Source organism: Oryctolagus cuniculus, chromosome 9 (genome assembly GCF_051225735.1).
Source record: "Oryctolagus cuniculus isolate XC-2025 breed Fujian yellow rabbit chromosome 9, ASM5122573v1, whole genome shotgun sequence".
Classification (NCBI taxonomy): Eukaryota; Metazoa; Chordata; class Mammalia; order Lagomorpha; family Leporidae; genus Oryctolagus; species Oryctolagus cuniculus.
In genome coordinates, this window is record NC_142875.1 from 102,693,478 (window position 1) to 102,713,412 (window position 19,935).

The 19,935-nt window shown below is 52.8% G+C and overlaps 2 protein-coding genes across 4 annotated transcripts in view; both read left to right on the forward strand.

The window, feature by feature from the left end:
- Window positions 1–19,935, forward strand: part of LPCAT3 (lysophosphatidylcholine acyltransferase 3) — a 139,471-nt gene that overhangs the window by 27,990 nt on the left and 91,546 nt on the right. The gene's annotated exons all lie outside the window — the stretch shown is intronic.
- On the forward strand, window positions 5,627–16,968 carry C1RL (complement C1r subcomponent like). 2 transcript variants are annotated; one of them, XM_008259771.5, is made up of 6 exons: window positions 5,627–5,699; window positions 6,961–7,192; window positions 11,383–11,572; window positions 13,440–13,565; window positions 13,694–13,768; window positions 15,614–16,968. In XM_008259771.5, the coding sequence occupies exons 1-6, from the start codon at window positions 5,635–5,637 to the stop codon at window positions 16,384–16,386; spliced, it is 1,461 nt and encodes a 486-aa protein (XP_008257993.3). In that variant the 5' UTR covers window positions 5,627–5,634; the 3' UTR covers window positions 16,387–16,968. The 2 variants fall into 2 exon arrangements, with proteins under 2 accessions (XP_008257993.3, XP_002712893.3); XM_002712847.6 differs by having other exon boundaries at window positions 6,964–7,192.

The window sequence follows — 19,935 nt, forward strand, 5'->3', positions numbered from 1 at the left end:
TTGGGGCCAGATAATTCTTCATTGTGGGAGGGAGGCTCTGCCTTGTGCATTGCACACCACCATCCACCAGACCCCAGAAGCAGCCATCGCTTGCACAAACAGAAGTCTCTAGGTAGCATCAAAGTGTTGTTCTTTTTGCCTCCCTGAGCAAGTAACACTATGCATTGTTTGCCAAACTCCAGGCACTCTCCTAAGCAGTCGTGGTTATTAGTTCACTTGATCTTTCTCTCAACCCTCTAGAGTGGGTACCATTGTCCTAGTCTTGTTCTGCTCATGACAATGTTCAAAGGCACAGAGAAAGGACAGCAGCCGGCCACGGTCACAGAGCTTGAGTGAGGGTGCCTGCACCGGAACTGGGGAGTCTGGGGGAGGAGCCCAGCCCTTAATCCGCAGCGCAGGACATGGGCCAGGGAGGCACACGTGCAAATGTCTGTTTGGGAAACCTCGAGCTCAACAGGGGCAGGCGCTGGGTCTGGCAGTTAAGACGACTGCATCCCGTATCAGAGTGCCTGACTTAGGATGCCAGGGCCCGGGGGCAGGCGTTAAGCTGCCCCCTTGCAGGGCTAGCATCCCACATTGGAGCGCCCCTTCAAGTCCCAGGCTGCTCCACTTCCAAGCCAGCTCGCTGCTAACGCACCCGGGAAGGCAGCCGAGGATGGCCCGAGTGCTTGGGCCCCTGCCACTCATGTGGGAGACCCAGAGGAAGCTCCTGGCTCCTGGCTTTGGCCTGGCCCAGCCCTGGCTGTTGCAGCCATTTGGGGAGTGAACCAGCAGGTGGCAATCTCTCACTGTCTGTCTGTCTCTCTCCCTCTCACTTCTCCCCAGCCCCACCCCTTCACTCTGCCTTTCAAATAAATCTAACAACAAAAGCGATCCCGGCTCCCCTCTTGATTCCAGCTTCCTGCTAATGCATTTCCTGGGAGGTGGCGGCGGCTGATGGTTGGGAGACCTGGAGTTCATTCCTGGCTCCCTGCTTTTGCCTGGAGAGTCCTGGTCACGGCAGGCATTTGGGGAGTGAACCAGGGCGTGCGAGATCTCTCTGTCTTTCCGCCTCTCAAATTTAAAACATCATCAGTGTGACTGGAGCGCGCATGTGCAAGGGAGAAGTGTGTGGAGCGAGGACAGAAAGGCGAGCAGAGCCCAGCTACGAACGAAGGAGCTGCTACAGCAAAGTGGCTCGAAAGGTGGAGTCCCCGAAAAGCGCTCAGCTAGGGAGGGGCATGCTGTGGCTAGACGCTAGCAGGGGAGGCCGGTTGGGCCCCAGGGGCCAAGACTCACGGCCCACACTCCTTTGGGGCTGATCTATCCCCTGCCCAGTGACCGTAACCTTGGGCAAGGCCCTAACCTTGAGATGATTGAGGCACCAAGGAGCATGCACAACAAACCCAAGTCCCCTAAATCCCTGGTCTTCCCGCATCTCTGCTGGCCGTTCAGGACTGGAGCCTCGGCTCCCAGCCCAGCTGACTCAGGCCCTCGGCCCCCTGCTGCCCTCCTCAGCCCGCATTAGGCACAGGCAAGCCGTGCAAAGATAACACAGGGGGATTCATACAGGAGCAGCCCGTGCTGTGCCACCCCAGGCCCCAGGTCTCCTGGGGTTGTTTGCATTCCAGGAAAGCACAAATCCTCTCCAGATGCTGGGGTCTGAGGGAGCCTGCAGGAAAACCCACCTGGCCACCAAATCCCAGGTCCTCCTTGTTGGGCCTTTCCCCTTACCAGACAGCAGGTGGCAGCACTGCAGGATTTTTAAAACCAAAACCAAAAAATTCAAAGTCCAAACTTCAAAGGAGTGTCTATACTCTGGTGCCAGCTCTCCCTCTGTTTGCTCACCACCTCCGGCCACAGGGCCCTCTCCCGGCCTCTGACCTCTGTCCCTCCTCAGTTAATGAGAAACAAATTTCCATGAACCCTGAAAAAGCGAGAGCTGGAGGCAAGGGGGCCTATGAGACCAGGGCTATCAATTTTTCTTTTTTTTTTTTTAAGACATTTATTTATGTGAAAGAGTTTCAGAGCAAGAGGGAGAGAGCTTTCCTCTGCTGGTCCCCTTCCCAAATGGCTGAAACAGCTACTGCTGGGCCAGGCTGCAGCCAGGAGCTGGAACTCCCATGTAGTCGCAAGGCCCGCAGCATTCGGGCCATCTTCTGCTGCTTTCCCAGGTGCATTGACAGGAGACTGGGTTGAGAGTGGAGCAGCCAGAACTCAAACCAGCACTCAGGTGGGATGCCAGTGTTACAGTTGGTGGCGTAACCAGCTGCGCCACCACACTGGCCCCCTATCAGTTTGTCTTTAGGTCCAAGCCCACATCTGTTCTGAGCCACAAAGCATCCTGTGGCTCACCCCACTCCCCAAAATGGAAAGGATCAATGCCTGGGGCCGGCACTGTGGCATAGCAAGTCAAGCCTCCACCTGTGGCACCGGCATCCCATATGGGCACCGCTGCAAGTCCCGGCTGCTCCACTTTCAATATCCAGCTCCCTGCTAATGCGCCTGGGAAAGCAGAAGATGGCCCAAGTCCTTGGGCCCCTGCCACCCATGTGAGAGACCTAGAAGTTCCTGGCTCCTGACTCTGGATCGGTCCAGCTTCAGCCATTGCAGCCATTTGGGGAGTGAACCAGCAGATGGAAGACCTCTTGCTCTGTCCCTCCCTCTCTCTGTAACTCTGGTTCTCAAATAAATAAATCTTGAAAAAAGAAAAAAGCTCATATTCAAGGAACAGAAGTGCTTCGTTAATTTTGTGGATTAAGGATGCCTCCAGGGCCAGGGTCTCACATCAGTTTTAGAATCCATGAGCTCCTCCTGCTAATCTCATCTGTCTTAGAAAGGATGGGGTGGGGGGGTGCAGGCAGTGCTGTGGCATAGCAGATGAAGCTGCCGTCTGCAGTTCTGGCATCCCATATGGGCGCCGGTTTGTGTCCCAGCTGCTCCACTTCCAATCCAGCTCTGACCTGGGAAAGCAGTGGAAGATGGCTCAAGTCCTTGGGCCCTTGCACCCACGTGGGAGACCTGGAAGAAGCTCCTGGCTCCTGGCTTCGGATCGGCACAGCTTCGGCCGTTGTGGCCAACTGGGAGTGAACAAGCAGATGGAAGACCTCTCTCTCTCTCTCTCTCTGCCTCTCCTTCTCTCTCTGTGTAACTTTTTTTTCCCCACAGGCAGAGTTAGACAGTGAGAGAGAGAGAGACAGAGACAGAGAGAAAGGTCTTCCTTTTGCCGTTGGTTCACCCTCCAATGGCCGCCACGGCTGGCGCTCTGCAGCCGGCGCACCGCGCTGATCCGAAGGCAGGAGCCAGGTACTTATCCTGGTCTCCTATGGGGTGCAGGGCCCAAGCACTTGGGCCATCCTCCACTGCACTCCCTGGCCACAGCAGAGAGCTGGCCTGGAAGAGGGGCAACCGGGACAGAATCCGGCACCCCGACCGGGACTAGAACCCTGTGTTCCGGCACCACTAGGTGGAGGATTAGCCTATTGAGCCGCGGCGCCAGCCTCTGTGTAACTTTGACTTTCAAGTAAATAAATAAATTTTAAAATAAAGAGATAAATAACATTTATTTTCTAACTTTAAAGTGATGTAATAACTTCAGAGAGATCAAGCTGAACAGAGAAAGTATTGAAGTCAACATCACCTTATACTCAAGGCAGCAGTTCCCTTGGATTTTTGCAGTGGGCGCCTTCTGCATTTGGGAACACGGTGCACTGAGGGCTTGCGGCTCGCTGGGGGTCTGAGCACAAACAGACGCAGCTCTTGCTCTCTGGGGGCTCACGTCGGATGAGGGAAAGGGGCCCACAGAGACAGCTGCAGTGTTGGTAATCAGGTGCCCACTGCTGGGTTGGCAGGGACCCACCGGTCCTGGGGTGGAGTTCCCACGTCCTAGGGCATCCCTCAAGTCCCAGGCAAGCCAGGATGATTTCTGAGAGCTCACCCCATCAGACCAAGCCAGTCAGAGTCCAGAAGTCCATTTTCACTTTGACACTGGCCCTTCGTGGTTACGCTGCACACCGTGTAGGGCCCCAAAGAGCTCTGGCTTAGGCAGCTTCCACTTAATTAATAGTCACAGTACTGGAGTTTAAATGGAGAAAGTGTTAGAACACCAGCAAAAGCAAGCACACAATGGGCTCGCCCTCGGGGGAGGCCACCACTCACGCTACAGCCTCTGTTACTCCCCTGAGAGAGAAAAGCAAATGACAACCCAGTGCTGCTGTGAAAATTAACCTGACCTCACAGGGCCCCTGAGGGGCTGTGAGGGACCCCCAGGGCTTCCCAGCCACACGTGGGGAGCCGCAGCCGGGTGGAGAAGCCCTGTGCCCCCTCTCCCTGCCTCCTAGAGGTAAACAGAGGTGTGAGTCCACCCTCTCCACGGTTTTTCTTACAGGCTCCATCTGCCAGATCACAGCCTTAGGATTTGGGCCTTAAACAGCTAAATATGCCTGTGTGTACCGAAGACGTGAAGAAGAAAACTAGGGCAGGTGTTTGGCTCGGCACTGAAGGCACTGCTGAGGATGCCGGCTTCGTGGATCTGAGCGCCTGTCTCAAGTCCTGGCTCCTCTGCTTCCCACTGCAGCTTCCTGCTAACGCACACCCCGGAGGAGGCAGAGGACAGTCCCAGCTCTCAGGCCCCTGCCACCCACGTGGGAGACCTGCACTGATTTCTAGGCTCCTGGTTTTGTCCTGGCCCAGCCCTATCTGGGGAGCAAACCAGCAGGTGGAAGATTCTCTCTCCACCCACCGTGTCTGCCTTTCAAATAAAATAATAGTTTTTTTTTTTTAAAAAAAAGAAGAAATCTATTTATCTTTATCTTCGATTTTCCTGTTTCTCTTTCTTCCAGCCTGTGGCACTGCTCTTCCACCTGGTTTCATCTTCCTTCCACCTGAGGAACTTCCTTTAGCATTTCTCAAAGTACAGGTCTGCTAATGACAAACTCTCTCTCTTAATTAAACCTGAAAATAACTATTTCATCTTCAATCTGGAAGAATATTTTTATTGGAAAAAAAGCAATTCTGAGTTGACAGTTGTTTCACTTTAGCATTTAAAAATGTTTCACTGTCTGTCTTCTAGCCTATATTGGTTGTTTTTAAAATGTTTATTTATTTATTTATTTATTTGAATGGCGGAGAGAGAGAGAGAGAAATATCTCCCATTCACTGGTTCACTTCCCAAATGCCTGCAATAGCCAAGGCAGGGCCAAGTTGAAGCCAAAGCCTGAATTCTGTCCCGGTCTCCCATAGGGAGTGGGTGACACGGACCCAAGCACTTGGGCCATCATCTGCTGCCTTCCCAGGCATGTTAGCAGGAAGCTGGATGGAAAGCGGAGAGGCTGATACTCAAACGGGGACATGCAGCTCTCGCTGCATCCAAGGGGCGGCTTGGGGACCAAACTGCAAGTGGGTGTCCCTGCTGGGGCCGCTTCAAGAGCCGCCTTTGCCCCCAGCCACAGGTCCTGACGTTCCTTGCTTTTCCTTTAAGTTGTATGGGGTGCGCTATTCCTAAGCTAAACAGCAGGTGGCGCGCAACCCAGAGGATGAAAAACCAGCTGAGTTGCCTAACAGGTTTCCAGTAACTTCCTCCTCCCCCTCCAGTCCCACCTCTTGTACCCAGGCCAGGGCCACGTCCTCTCCCAGGTCCCAGATGTCCAGTTCCAGATGCCTGGTCCCAGAATGGGGAAGCCCTGGAGAAGCCCTCCCTCCACCAGCTGCTCAGGCAAGATGTGAGTGTGCCCTACGGAGAGGCCTGGAGGAGGACCAGGTCTGGGGAGAGGGGAAGGGTGTGTCCACTCACACACGCAAGGTGCACATACACAGGGCATGGACACACACACAGAGCACACACACATAAGTCATACACGCCGGGCACACACATGCGGGGTATACACACATACTCACAGAGCATACACACACAGAGCATACACACACACAGGGCATGGACACACATACAGACCACACACACACAAGTCATACATACACACAGGGCACACACACACACGGGGTATACACACAGAACATACACACAGGGCACACACACATGGGGTATACACACAGAACATACACACAGGGCACACACACACAGAACATATACACACACAGGGCATGGACACACATCCAGAGCATACGCACACACGAGGTCACACACACCGGGCATACACACACACAACATAGCATATACATGCAGGGCATATACACACACAGGAGGTCACTCACACAGGGAGTATACAAACACAAGGCATGCACACACACACATGGCATACACACAGCACATGAACATGCACACAGGATGTGCACACACACACACATGCACACAGCAGTTAATTGAGCGAGTTGTGGCCTCTTCCAGCCTTCCAGGGCGGTGGTCGGCTCAGTGGCTGAGCCAGGAACAACATTCCAGTGTCTCTGCTTGTCCCCACCATCGCTCCCTCAGATCCCCGGCAAGGTGGTGGTCTCTGCGGAAGCCACACAGGAGGCCTCAGGGGTTGGGTTGGGGTGGGGCGGGGCAATGAAGACTGGAAGTGCCCAGGCCTCAAGGACTGAGGCCACAGGTGCTGGCACTTGCCTTTTTTTTTTTTTTTAAGGTTTATTAATCTGTTTGAAAGTCAGATTTACAGAGAGAAAGGGAGAGACAGAGAGAAGAGAGACAGAGACAGAGATCTTCCATCCTCTGGTTCACTCCCCAAATGGCTGCAACAGCCAGGGCTGGGCCAGGCCAAAGCCAGGAGCCAGGAGCCAGGAGTTCCCATGTGAGCGCAGGGGCCCAAACACTTGGGCGATCTGCTGCTGCTTTCCCAGGCACATTACCAGGGAGCTGAAGCAGAAGAGGAATAGCTGGGACTTGAACCGGCGCCCACATGGGATGCAGGCACCGCAGACAGTGGCTTTACCAGGCCTCACCATCCCTTAGCATCCTGCACCCCCACTCCTGTCTATCCACAGGTCTCAAACCACAGCTGTGTCTCCTCCTCTTGTGCCTCTCCCCAGCAGGTGGTGGTTGCTCCTCTGGGGAGTCCTCCAGGCTTGCCCCACCCAGGGCTTCGTCCTCTTGGCCCAGCAGCACCCCCAGCAGTTTTCATCCCCTGGGTACCCCGAGCCGTATCTCAAAGGCCAGGAGAGTGCCCTTGACATCCAGGCTCCAGAGGGCTTCGCTGTGAGGCTCGTCTTCCAGGACTTCGACCTGGAGCCATCCCAGGACTGTGAAGGGGACTCGGTCACAGTAAGCTGGAGCTGGGCTGGGGTCCTTCAGGGCCTCTGGGGAGGGGCTCCAGGGGACGTGGGAGGTGGCTGTGCCCTCAGTCAGCCATCTAGAGGAGGCACGCAGGGCTCTCAAGTCAGCTCACCTAGGAGGCCAAGGTGTACCCCAGGCACGGGCTCCCACCGGCACCGCCGTCCCTGGCTGCCACCCAGGCCCCACAGAGCACGGGAGAGGGCAGCAGGATGGCCCTGCAGTTTGAAGACTTGTGAAGGGGCACAGAAACATTGCGCATCTATAGAGTAAAAAGCCAGGGACCCCCAAGTCCACAGCCTCTGGGTCAAGGTCAAGCTCAGGTCTTCTGCTGGGGGACGGAGGGAGCTGCCCAGAGGTGCTAGGTGGGTGGGAGGATCTCGGATTCTGAGGTGTCCTCACAAGGACTTTTATTCCCCCACTTTATTTGAAATGGAGAGAGGAGGAGAGAGACAGATCTTTCATCCACTGGTCCACTCCCCGAGTGCCTGCAATAGTCAAGCCTAGGCCAGGCTGAAGACAGGAGCCAGGAACTCCATCTGGGTCTCTCACGTGGATGGTGCTAACTGCTTGAGCCGCCACCTCTGCCTCCCAGGATGCACATTAGCAGGAAGCCGGATCAGTAGCAGAGGAGCCAGGACTCAAACCAAGACCCTGATACGGAGGCGCGCACTGCTCCCAAGCGACTGAACCAGCACCTGCCCCTCCTACAGGCTCTGTCCCCTTGTCCCCAGGAGTTCTTCACGCCCCGGTGCGGTGCCTGAGGCTTTCCAGGGTTCTGTGATGAGAGCCTTCTTGCTTCACGCGGGCTTCTACCATTGCAGCCTCAGGTTGCCGCTTGTCCATCGCCACGCGGTCTGCCGCGGCGTTCACGCTGTTATCTGAAATTTTTCTTTCTTTCTTAGAGAAAGAGAAAATCAGACACACAAAGAAGCATAGAGCGCTCCCATCCACCAGTTCACTCTCCAAATGCCCACAACAGCCTGGGCCAGGGCCAAAGCTCAGAGCTGGGAGCTTGAGCCAGGTCTCCCAAGGGAGGGGCAGGAACCCAATTACTTGAAAGATCGCCTGTGCCTCCTGGGGTCCGCGTTAGCAGGAAGTTGCAGTGAGGAGTGGAGCAGGTGTCTCAGCCAGGCCCTCCCGACGTGAACACGAGCACCTCAGTGGGTGCTGTGACTGCTGGGTTGAACAGCTACTCCTCTTCTCATTTTCGGCTCCTGGTTATGTATGCCTCTTTATGCCTTTGCTGTCAAATCAGTGGGGTTTGAGGTGGGGAGAAAAACATATATTTATTGCTTCAGATTTAACCAGCCTGGACTATACTTAATTCAGCCCATGTCTGTTGAGCACCAACCATGAACCCTGTTCCCTTAAGGTATATATATTATATATTTATTATAATTATATATATATTTTAAAATATACAGGGGCCAGCTCTGTGGCACAGCAGGTTACCAGCATCCCATATGGGTGCAGGTTCAAGTCCCAGCTGCTCCTCTTCTGATCCAGCTCTCTGCTATGGCCTGGGAAAGCAGCAGAGGATGGCACAAGTTCTTGGGCCCCTGCACCCACATGGGAGATTTGGAAGAAGCTCCAGGCTCCAGGCTTCAGATTGGCACAGCTCTGGCTGTTGCAGCCATTTAGGGAGTGAACCAGTGGATAGAAAACCTCTCTCTCTCTCTCTCTCTCTCTCTGCCTCTGTGTAACTCTGCCTTTTAAATAAATTAATAAAAATAAATATTTAAAAATATATATATTTGGAAGGCAGAATGACACAGGCAGATTCACTCCCCAATGACTGCCACAGCTGGAGCTGGACCAGATCAAAGCCAGGAGCCAGGAACTCAGTCTGGTCTCCCATGTAGCTGGCAGGCACCCAAGCACTTGGGCCATCCTCTGCTGCTTTCCCAGGCGCATTAGCAGGGAGCTGGTTAGGAAGCAGAGCAGCTGGGACATGAACTGGCACTCAGACATGGGATGTGGGTGTCCCAGATAGTGGCTTAACAGCTTCACCACAACACCTGCCCCTTGCTCCTTTGAAATCACGGGCAATGTTAACCTACACCTGACTCCACTCTTGAGGGATTTCAAGTCCAGGAATAAGAGTCCTCCCTCCTCTGTGCTCTGAGAGCAAGTCACACACACACCTCAAATGTCAAACTCAGCACACTATACTTTAGTTCATTTTGTGTTTTTAAAGATTTGTTTTATTTATTTGAAAGACAGAGTTACAAAGAGAGGTAGAGACAGAGTTTCACCTGCTTCACTCCCTAAATGGCCGCAATCCAAAGCCAGGAGCCAGCAGCTTCAGATCAGCGCAGCTCCAGCCATTGCAGCCATCTGGGGAGTGAATCAGCGGATGGAAGGCCTCTCTGTCTCTCTCTGCCTCTGCTTCTCTGCAACTCTGCCTTTCAAATAAATCTTTAAAACAAAAACAAAAGCCCAGCTGCAGCACCAACATCCCTTGATTCCTGGCTGTTCCACTTCCGATCCAGCTCCCTGCTAATGCATCTGGGAAATCAGCAGAGGATGGCCCAAGAGCTTGGGTCCCTGCACCCAGTGTACCTCATACTGTGCACACTCACATCCTAGATCCCCACTCATGTGCGGGTCTCAGTTACCGTCCGTGGGGTGAGAGAAGGGGTGCCCCAAAAGAAGAGCAGGATCCCCAGGAACTTGGCATTTCCCTCATAGAGGCTGACCACAGAAAGTTACTCAAAAGGGCAGGTGTGTGGAGCAACAGTTAGGACACCACTTGGGACGCCGCCATACCACACTTGAGTGCAGTTCCCAACCCAGCTTCCTCTTTTTTTTTTTTTTTTTTTTTTAAGATTTATTTATTTAGTTGAAAGTCAGAGTTACACAGAGAGGGAGAGAGAGAGAGAGAGAGGTCTTCCAACTGTTGTTTCACTCCCCCAATTGGCCGCAACAGCTGGAGCTGCACCAATCCGAAGCCAAGAGCCAGGAGCTTCTTCCAAGTCTCCCACATGGATGCAGGGGCCCAAGGCCTTGGGCCATCTTCTACTGCTTTCCCAGGCCACAGCAGAGAGCCAAATCGGAAATGGAGCAGCCTGGTCTCAAACTGGCGTCCATGTGGGGTGCCGGCACTGCAGGTGGCGCTTTTACCTGCTACACCACAGCGCCGGCCCCCCAGCTTCCTCTTCATACACACCTAAGGAAGGGCAGGTGATGGCTCAAGTACTTGGGTCCCTGCTACCCAAGGAGTTCTGGGCTCCTGGCTTTGGTCTGGTCCAAATGTGACTGTTGCAGGCATTTAGGGACTGAACCAGCAGATGGAAGGTCTCCCTGCTTCTCTGCCATTCAAATACATAAAAACAAATAAATCAAACTTTTTTCAAAAGAAAGCTACCTAAAGAAGTGGACGTGCTGAGATGCGGGTGGCAGGACAAGGGGAGAAGCGGGGCGGGAGGGACTTAGCACTGCCAGAGGCACCCTGCTGAGCATCAGGGACTCAGCAAAAACAGCCGCAGGCCTGCCTTCTTGGAACTTCCATCCCGGTGCCTCTGGCAGGAGCCCTGGAGACCCCTAAAAGCTTCTGGAAAGAAGGGAAGCAGGCTGGCGCCGCGGCTCACTAGGCTAATCCTCCGCCTGCGGCGCTGGCACCCCGGGTTCTAGTCCCAGTTGGGGTGTCGGATTCCATCCTGGTTGCTCCTCTTCCAGTCCAGCTCTCTGCTGTGGCCCGGGAAGGCAGTGGAGGATGGCCCAGGTGCTTGGGTTCTGCACCCCTTGGGAGACCAGGAGGAAGCACCTGGCTCCTGGCTTCGGATTGGCGCAGCACCAGCCGTAGTGGCCATTTTGGGGGTGAACTAACGGAAGGAAGACCTTTCTCTCTGTCCCCCCACCCCACTGTCTAACTGTCTAACTCTGCCTGTCAAAAGAAAAAAAAAAAAAAAAGGACAGCATGGTAGGTTTTATGACATGACGGCCATAGGCTAAAGAGAGCTTCTAGTGTGTGCAGATGTCTGGAAGAAAAGCAGAGAAGAAAGGCAAAGTCACCATGAACAGGAAGGCGCCAGAGGAAGGTGCTGTGGGTGAGGCTTCTGAGCCCCAGAGGGGCACAGGCCTTCCAGGTGGGGCTGGAGTCATGCCCAGGATGCGACGCTGCAATTCACCGGATTCACCAGAGTGCACCTGCCCCTCACTGCTCCTCCCCCTTCCAGATCTCAGCCAACGGGAAGGATCTCAGCCGGCTCTGCGGTCAGCAGGGCTCCCCTCTGGGCAGCTGTCCCAGTCCCAGGGAGTTTGTGTCCTCCGGGAGGCGTTTGCACCTGACCTTCCGCACACGCTCTACCCTGGAAAACAAGAGTGCCCACCTCCACAGGGGCTTCCTGGCTGTCTACCAGGCTGTGGGTGAGTGTCCCCCTGGGGGAGCAGCAGGGAGGGAGCCTCTGCCCCCAGCCCCCCCCGCCACACACACACACCATGTCTTGAAGCAACAAATGAAAGCTGGAGTAACAGCTGAGGCTGGAGGCTGAGACACCTGGGCCCCAGCGGGCCCCGCCCAGCCCTGCCTCTGTGGGCCAGCAGCCCAGTTAAAGGGCAGCTCCAGCCATTGTTTCCTGGCAGGTTTACAGCTTGCCCAATGTTTGCAGATCATCTCATTTTTCAAGAAAAACCCCCAAGCCAGATTTTTAGGTGAAATTCTAGATTTTTCAAATGACAGCTCAATTGCTTTGCTTTTTTTTTAAGACAATACATACACAAGACAAAAATTAAAAATAATAATAATAAAACAGTGTTGATAACAAGTAAGTCTTCCTGTGATCTCTGACCCTTAGCTCCTGGCTACTCTCTCCAGAAATGACCCTGTTCCCCATTTCCTGGGTATTATTTCTAAGACACCCTACACTATCAAATAGAAATTGTGTGTGTGCATGCTGTACACAATGTTTTAAACCACAGGAGCACCAGTTCAAGTCTGGGCAGCTCCACTTCCAATCCAGCTCTCTGCTAATGCCCTGGGAAAGAAGCAGGAGACCTGGTTGAAGTTCCAGGCTAACTCTGGCCAGGCCCAGCCCAGGCATTGTGGCCATTCGGGAAGTGAACCAGCAGATGGAAGATGTCTGCAGATATCTTTAAATTTAACATTTCTTCACTCACTGATAAAGATCATCCCATATCATATGGTTAGCATTGATCAATTTTTTAAGATTTATTTATTTGAAAGAGTTACAGAGTGAGGAGAAACAGAAAGAGAGAGAGAGAGAGAGAATCTTCTACCCACTGGTTCACTCCCCAAATGACCACAATGGCCAGGCTGAGCCAGGTGGAAGCCAGAAGCCTGGAACTCCATCCGGGTCTCCCACATGAGTAACAGGGACCCAAGCACTTACACTGTCTTCTGTTGCCTTCCCAGGTGCATTAGCAGGGAGCTGGCTCCTTTAATGGCCACGTAACGTCCCTTTGACTGTTATACACAGCACAATTAACCAGCCCTCCACAGCCACCAAGAGCATTGCTGTGGATATATATCCTTCTGTACCCATCTCGGGGAGTATGTGTGAGAGTATCTTTAGGGTACATTCTCAGACATGGAACTGCTAGGTTTAAAAATGAATTTTTAATTTTGATACTGCTAGGTTTCCTTCCAAAAGCTTTATTGCTAATTCACACTTCCACCATCCATGTTTGGAAGTGCCTGTTTCCCCGTGCTAACAGCTCAGTTATTTTCACTCCTTGAATCTTGACAGTCTGATCAGTGGAAACCAGTTCAGGTATGTGCTTGTGTGTTTTCAAAACCACCATGCAGCCGGCGCCGCGGCTCACTAGGCTAATCCTCCGCCTAGCGGCGCCGGCACACCGGGTTCTAGTCCCGGTCGGGGCGCCGGATTCTGTCCCGGTTGCCCCTCTTCCAGGCCAGCCCTCTGCTGTGGCCAGGGAGTGCAGTGGAGGATGGCCCAGGTGCTTGGGCCCTGCACCCCATGGGAGACCAGGAAAAGCACCTGGCTCCTGGCTCCTGCCATCGGATCAGCGCGGTGCGCCGGTCGCAGCGCGCCGGCCGTGGCGGCCATTGGAGGGTGAACCAACGGCAAAAGGAAGACCTTTCTCTCTGTCTCTCTCTCTCACTGTCCACTCTGCCTGTCAAAAAAAAAAAATAAAAAATAAATAAAATAAAAATAAAAAAACAAAACCACCATGCAGGTCAAGAGCCAGGTCAGCCCCGGGTCGCCAGGTTGGAAGTCCTTGCTGGGCCCTAATGACTGCTGCTTTCCTGTAGCTGTGAACTCCAGTCAGCCCATAACCAAGGCCAGCAGGGACTCCGGGGCCCTGGACACACCTGTGGAGAACACCGCCAGGATCCAGAACCACTGCCAGGAGCCCTACTACCAGGCAGTGCCCCCAGGTGAGGAAGGGGCTTCCGTCTGCCTCGGTTCCGGCCAAAGGTCCTTGGCTGTCTGAGCCCTGCCCTGACAGCCCCCTACCCTCCAATTCTGAGCCTCTTTCTTTGCCTCCCCTCACTTTGCTCCTTAGGGACACCTGCCTGCCCAGCCCAGGGAACCTGGAAGGATGGACGGCCAAAGGAGGAGGTGCCTCAGTGTGTGCCCGGTGAGTGGTCACCCGCCCAGCGCTGCTCTGAGGGCCACGTCCCCAAAAAAGCCTCAGCGGTAACAGGCCCCACGGGATGGAGGGGCTGAAAGCTTCAGAATAGAACAGGGACATCCAAGCAGAAGGGGAGAGAGAAAGGGGCCTTCCAGAAAAGAAGAGGCCAGGAGTTCTCCCTTGGTCCTCAGGGGCTAAGACAAGCCTGAGAAAGTTAAAGCACCAGGAATCAGCTGGACAAAGCGAGGGAGGAAGAGGGCAGAAGAGGTGAAACAACAGGAAACCCTCTCTTTATATGGGATGTTTTAAGGGTACACAGACAGACTCTCTGTCCCAAAAATCTCTCCCTACCTGGAAGCCACACAAGCCAGAAAGCCCATTAAAAAAATCTTACTAAAATAAAATTCACCATTTTACCACTTTAAAGGGTACAATTCCATCATTTTTGTTGTGAAACCATTACCACTAATCCTGGAACATTTCTATCATCCGAAAAAGAAACCCGGTACCTTCAACCCTCTCTTCCCCTGTACCCGGGCAACCACAAATCCATTTTCTATCTCTAGGAATTTTCCTATTCCTGGACATTTTGTATAAAAGAAATCATGCAATGTGTGGTCTTTTGTGACTGTAGGCTATTACTTAGCATTGTATTTTCAGGGTTCATCCATGTTATAGCATATTTCAGTGCTTCATTCTTTTATATGGCCAAGTAATATTCCATCATATGGATCTATTTGTTTATCTATTTTTCCATTTATCAATTAATGGGCTTTGGGATTGCTTCTACTCAGGTGTAATATGATCAACGGCTCTGAGAGCATTCATGTGCAAGCTTTTATATCAACATGTTTCCAAATCTCTAGGATGTATACTTAGAAGTGGAATTTCTGGGTTACATGGAGCTTCTATGTTTGAGGAACCTCCAAACTGTGTTCCACAGCAGCTGCACTGTTGTCCTAAAGATTTATTTATTTATTTATTTATTTATTTATTTATTTGAAAGGAAAAGTGAAAGGCAGAGAAGGGGGTGGGGAAGAGAGAGAGAAGAGAGACAGAAAGATCTTCCATCTGCTAGTTGACTCCCCAAATAGCTGCAATAGCCAGGGCTTGGCCAGGCCATAGCCAGGGGCCAGCAACTCCATCCTGGTCTCCCACGTGGGTAGCAGGTGCCCAAGCACCAGAGCTATTTGCTGCTGCCTTCCCTGGTCCATTATTACGATGCTGGTCAGAAGTGGAGTAACCAGGACTTGAACCGGGGCTCTAATATGGGATGCCAGCGTCACAAACAGTGACTTAAGCTGCCATGCCACAGCACCGGCCCCAGCCGCACCATTCAGTCCACCATTTTTGAAGTCCACATTTTTTTTTTATCAAAGCATTGCTTTGCTAACCCAAACTGCTCCACAAAAAGCTCTAGGGGCAGCCTCAAGGATGGTAGTACTTTGGGAGTGAGTTGGAAGGTAGGTAGTAGTGGGAGACACTAAAAATGAGACGGTGATTCAGAAAACAAAAGCAAGAGACTCGCAGAGACACGTGATTTAGCCTGGAGATGGTCCCACCAACAGCCTAAAGGAACGGCTTAAAGATACCTGTGGAGGCAGGAGGGAGAGTCCAGCAGAGTCAGCCCCAACCCTGTGCTCATCTGTGCTCCCCAGCCTTCTGTCCATCCTCCTGAGTCCCATGCAGGGTTTGTGCCCAGAAGCGTCAGAATCACGGCTAATGGCTCTCCATATGGTCTACAGTTGGGGGCCAGAACAGTAGAGTGTGACCCCATGCATAGCCGTATCTGCGACCTTGAAGCCCGACCACAGCTACTGATCCTCTCTCCTGACCTCTCCTCCCTCCCAGTGTGCGGGCGGCCAGTCACCCCCATTGTCCAGGACCAGACGAGCCGTGGCTCCTCCAAAGCTCAGCTGGGCAACTTCCCCTGGCAAGCCCTCACCAGCATCTACGGCCGCGGGGGCGGGGCCCTGCTGGGCGACAGGTGGATCCTGACGGCGGCCCACACCATCCACCCCAAGGACAGCGTCTTTCCGGAGAAGCCCCGGAGTGTGGATGTGTTTCTGGGCCACACGGACGTGGAAGAGATGATCAAGCTGGGAAACCACCCCGTCCGCCGGGTCGTTATGCACCCGGATTACCGTCCAGATGAGTCCCACAACTTCACCGGGGACATCGCCCTCCTGGAGCTCCAGCAGAGCGTCCCGCTGGGCCCCCACCTCCTCCCTGTCTGTCTGCCAGACAACGAGACCCTCTACCTCAGCGGCAAGTCGGGCTACGTGAGCGGGTTTGGCATGGCCATGGGCCGGTTACCCACCAAGTTGAAATACTCGAGGCTCCCCATAGCTCCCAGGGAGGCCTGCGAGGCCTGGCTCCGGGAGAGGCAGAGGACCGAGGTGTTTTCCGACAACATGTTCTGTGTCAGGGACAACACGTGGGAGAACAGTGCCTGCCAGGGAGACAGCGGCAGCGTCTACGTGGTATGGGATGACCACGCCCATCGCTGGGTGGCCACCGGCATCGTATCCTGGGGCGTCGGGTGTGGCACTGGGTACAGCTTCTACACCAAAGTGCTCAACTACGTGGACTGGATCAAGGAGGTGATGGACAGCACAGAATGACCCTGCGGTGCTTGGGCGGCACTGTGGGGGCTGGGAGTGAGGGCGGCACGTTGGGCAGGGTGGGCAAAGAATCCCTATGCAGATCTGAGATGGAGCCACTGTGGGAGAGAGCTCCTCCCCTCAGGCCTGCTCCATCCCAGGTAGGAAGCCTGGTCCCCAGCCCCACTTTCTCCCTCTGCCTTCCTGCACACTGACACAGGGAAGACCCCGATGTCTCAGCATTTTGCACCTTAACCATCTCCCTCTGCGCTTCGTCCATTAACACAGCTTCTTCCGTACCTACCTGTGCGAGAGTCACCTGCTCGCCCCCACTCACGTGGAGTGTGACAGGAGCAGCCTTCATGGCATTTGCTTCTGGAACATTCCAAAGACCCTGTAGTTGGCCTCCAAGTTGTCAGACTGTTGGCTTTACCACCTGCCACAACTCCTAGGTGCAGCTACTGTAGCAGCTCTTTTGTGTTTTCTGTCTCCTATACAACAGGTGCTTCGCATGGTCTTTCACTTAATTCTAGCACCAGGTTTGCAAAGGACATATCATAGTCTGTTGTACAAATAAAGAGACTGCAAAAAGCTTTTTAAAAAGAGACAGTGACTTTGCTCAACTTCCCCAGCTCGCTTGTTGTTTTCAGGATGCCAGGACACCACTCAGTCGCCCTCCAGCCCTCGAGGGTCATCCTCTTCCCCCGCCCAGTCCCCAGTCCTCCCTCGCTGGGAATTTCCACTTCTGTGAAAAGGGTGTCACCTCACACTTGCCCCATCTCCTACAGACACCTGGCTGAGCCCCACACTGGACTAGAAGCCCCTGCCAATACTTAGTGTGTGCCTCCAATTGCTGTGCACTCTGGAGAAAACCAACTCTGTAATTTTGGTAAAGATTTGAGATTAATCAAAATTTGAAAGACACAATAAAATACAATGGTTCAATGATAATAGAAAATGAATTGTGGGGCGGCGCTGTGGTGCAGTGGGTTAAAGCCCTGGCCTGAAGCGCTGGCATAACATATGGGTGCCAGTTCAAGTCCCGGCTGCTCCACTTCCTGTCCAGCTCTCTGCTATGGCCTGGGGAAGCAGTAGAGGATGGCTCAAGTGCTTGGGCCCCTGCACCCACGTGGGAGACCAGGAAGAGGCTCCTGCTCCTGGCTTCGCATCGGCACAGTTCTGGCCATTGCGGCCATCTGGAGAGTGAACCATTGGATGGAAGACCTCTCTCTCTCTCTAAAAAAAAAAAAAAAGAAAGAAAGAAAGAAAACGAATAGCATAAAACCAAACAGAGTAAATTTATTAGCACTGACTGTCAAGTTGCTATACGGTCCAGGGTTGGATGTATATTTGACTGGGGCTAGCGTTGTGATACAGTGGGTTAAGCTGCGGCTTGCAACCCCGGCATCCTGTATCAGAAAGTCAGTTCAAGTCCCAGCTGCTCTGCTTCCAACCCAGCTCCCTGCTAATGCACCTGGGAAATCAACAGAGTACTTGGGCCCTTGCCACCCACATTGGAGACCCAAAAGGAGTTCCTGACTCCTGGCTGTGGCCTGGCCCAGCCCTGACTGTTGTGGTCATTTTTGGGGGGAGAGTGAACCAGTGGATGACGAATCTTTCTGCCCCCCCCCACTGTGCCTTTTAGAAAAAAATCTTTAAAATCTTTTTAAAAAATAAATAAACTTATCTTTGAAAAATAACAAGACTCAAAGTTGTAAATTAATGAAATTACTTCTATGTTTTAGAATTTTTTTTATTTGACAGGTAGAGTTATAGACAGTGAGAGAGAGAGAGACAGAGAGACAGGTCCTCCTTCCGTTGGTCTACCCGCCAAATGGCCGCTGCAGCTGGAGCTACGCTGATCCGAAGCCAGGAGCCAGGTGCTTCTTCCTGGTCTCCCACGCGGGTGCAGGCGCCCAAGCACTTGGGCCATCTTCCACTGCACTCCCGGGCCACAGCAGAGAGCTGGACTGGAAGAGGAAGAGCCAGGACTAGAACCCGGCGCCCATATGGGATGCTGGCACTGCAGACAGAGGATTAGCCAAGTGAGCCACGGCACCAGCCCCCACTTCTATGTTTTAAACCTTAATACTTACGAGAAAATATTTAAAATACAAACTACTAAACAGATGTTGTTTTAGGTGGTCGATATGATTTTGGCTGTTTGATTTTCCACTATTCTCTATTAGCTAAGTTTTATTTAATGAGCATGTTTGGTTTTATTTATTTTGCTTATTTTTCACTACTGAAAGAATAATATGCTTCTCCCCGCCAAGCAAAACACACATGCCTGCATCTATGCACATATGTCTAGACCCTCTCTGTAGATATGTGGATCTAGGTACATTTAGCTGCATCTAGAGATCTAAAGATGTAGATGAACACTAGAGCTGAGACAGAGACAGATCCATGGAGGACTTCTCTCAAGAGAGAAATTTTCCCCCCGGAGTCAAATCTTGAAAGGAAGGAAGAGAGCAGAAGTGTATTCCACGCCAGTTTTAAAACAGCTGCACAGCAGTCTTCACAGGGCTGGTTCTTTGTATTCTTGGTATGACTCCAAGTTTTAGCAAAAATGTGTAAACCATGGTGATTTCGAATGGTTGGTGAGAGTGGAGTTAGGGCTGGGCCTGGGGATGAAGCCCGACTGCCACTTTCTAGTTCTGTTATATGTTACCAGGATGGGACTCAGCCCCTAAAATGTTCCACGACCCCAGGACAGAACCCAGAATGTTGTGTGATCCCAGGACAGAACCCAGAATCCCCAGGATATTACAGGGACTAGGATGAATGGAGGGCTTCAGCTAAGGCTTACCTTCTTGGACCACTTCCTTTTTTTTTTTTTTTTTTTTTTTACAGGCAGAGTTAGACAGTGAGAGAGAGAGACAGAGAGAAAGGTCTTCCTTTTTCCGTTGGTTCACCCCCCAAATGGCCGCTACGGCTGGTGCTGCAACAATCCGAAGCCAGGAGCCAGATGCTTCCTCCTGGTCTCCCATGGGGTGCAGGGCCCAAGCACTTGGGCCATCCTCCACTGCCTTTCTGGGCCACAGCAGAGAGCTGGACTGGAAGAGGAGCAACCAGGACAGAATCCGACACCCCAACCGAGACTAGAACCCGGGGTACTGGCGCCACAGCCAGAGGATTAGCCTAGTGAGCTATGGCGTCGGCCTGGACCACTTCCTTCTTACCTGTTCCTTCTGCCCCTGTTATGAACATACAACACAGAGAGAGAGAGAGAGAGAGAGAGAGACAGAGAGACAGAGAGACAGAGATTAGAATCCTAAAGTGCAATTTTCTAGGGAAGATTTTTTTTAAGATTTATTTATTTATTTGAAATGCAGAGTTACAGAGAGGTGCAGAGAGAGAAAGTGAGAGAGGTCTCCCATCTGCTGTTTCACTCCCCAAATGGCCACAATGGCCAGAACTGGGCCTATCCAAAGCCAGGAACCAGGAGCTTCTTCCAGGTCTCCCACGTGGATGCATGGGCCCAAGCACTTGGGCCACCTTCCACTGCTTCCCCAGGCCATAGCAGAGAGCTGGATCTGAAGTGGAGCAGCCGGGACTCAAACCGGC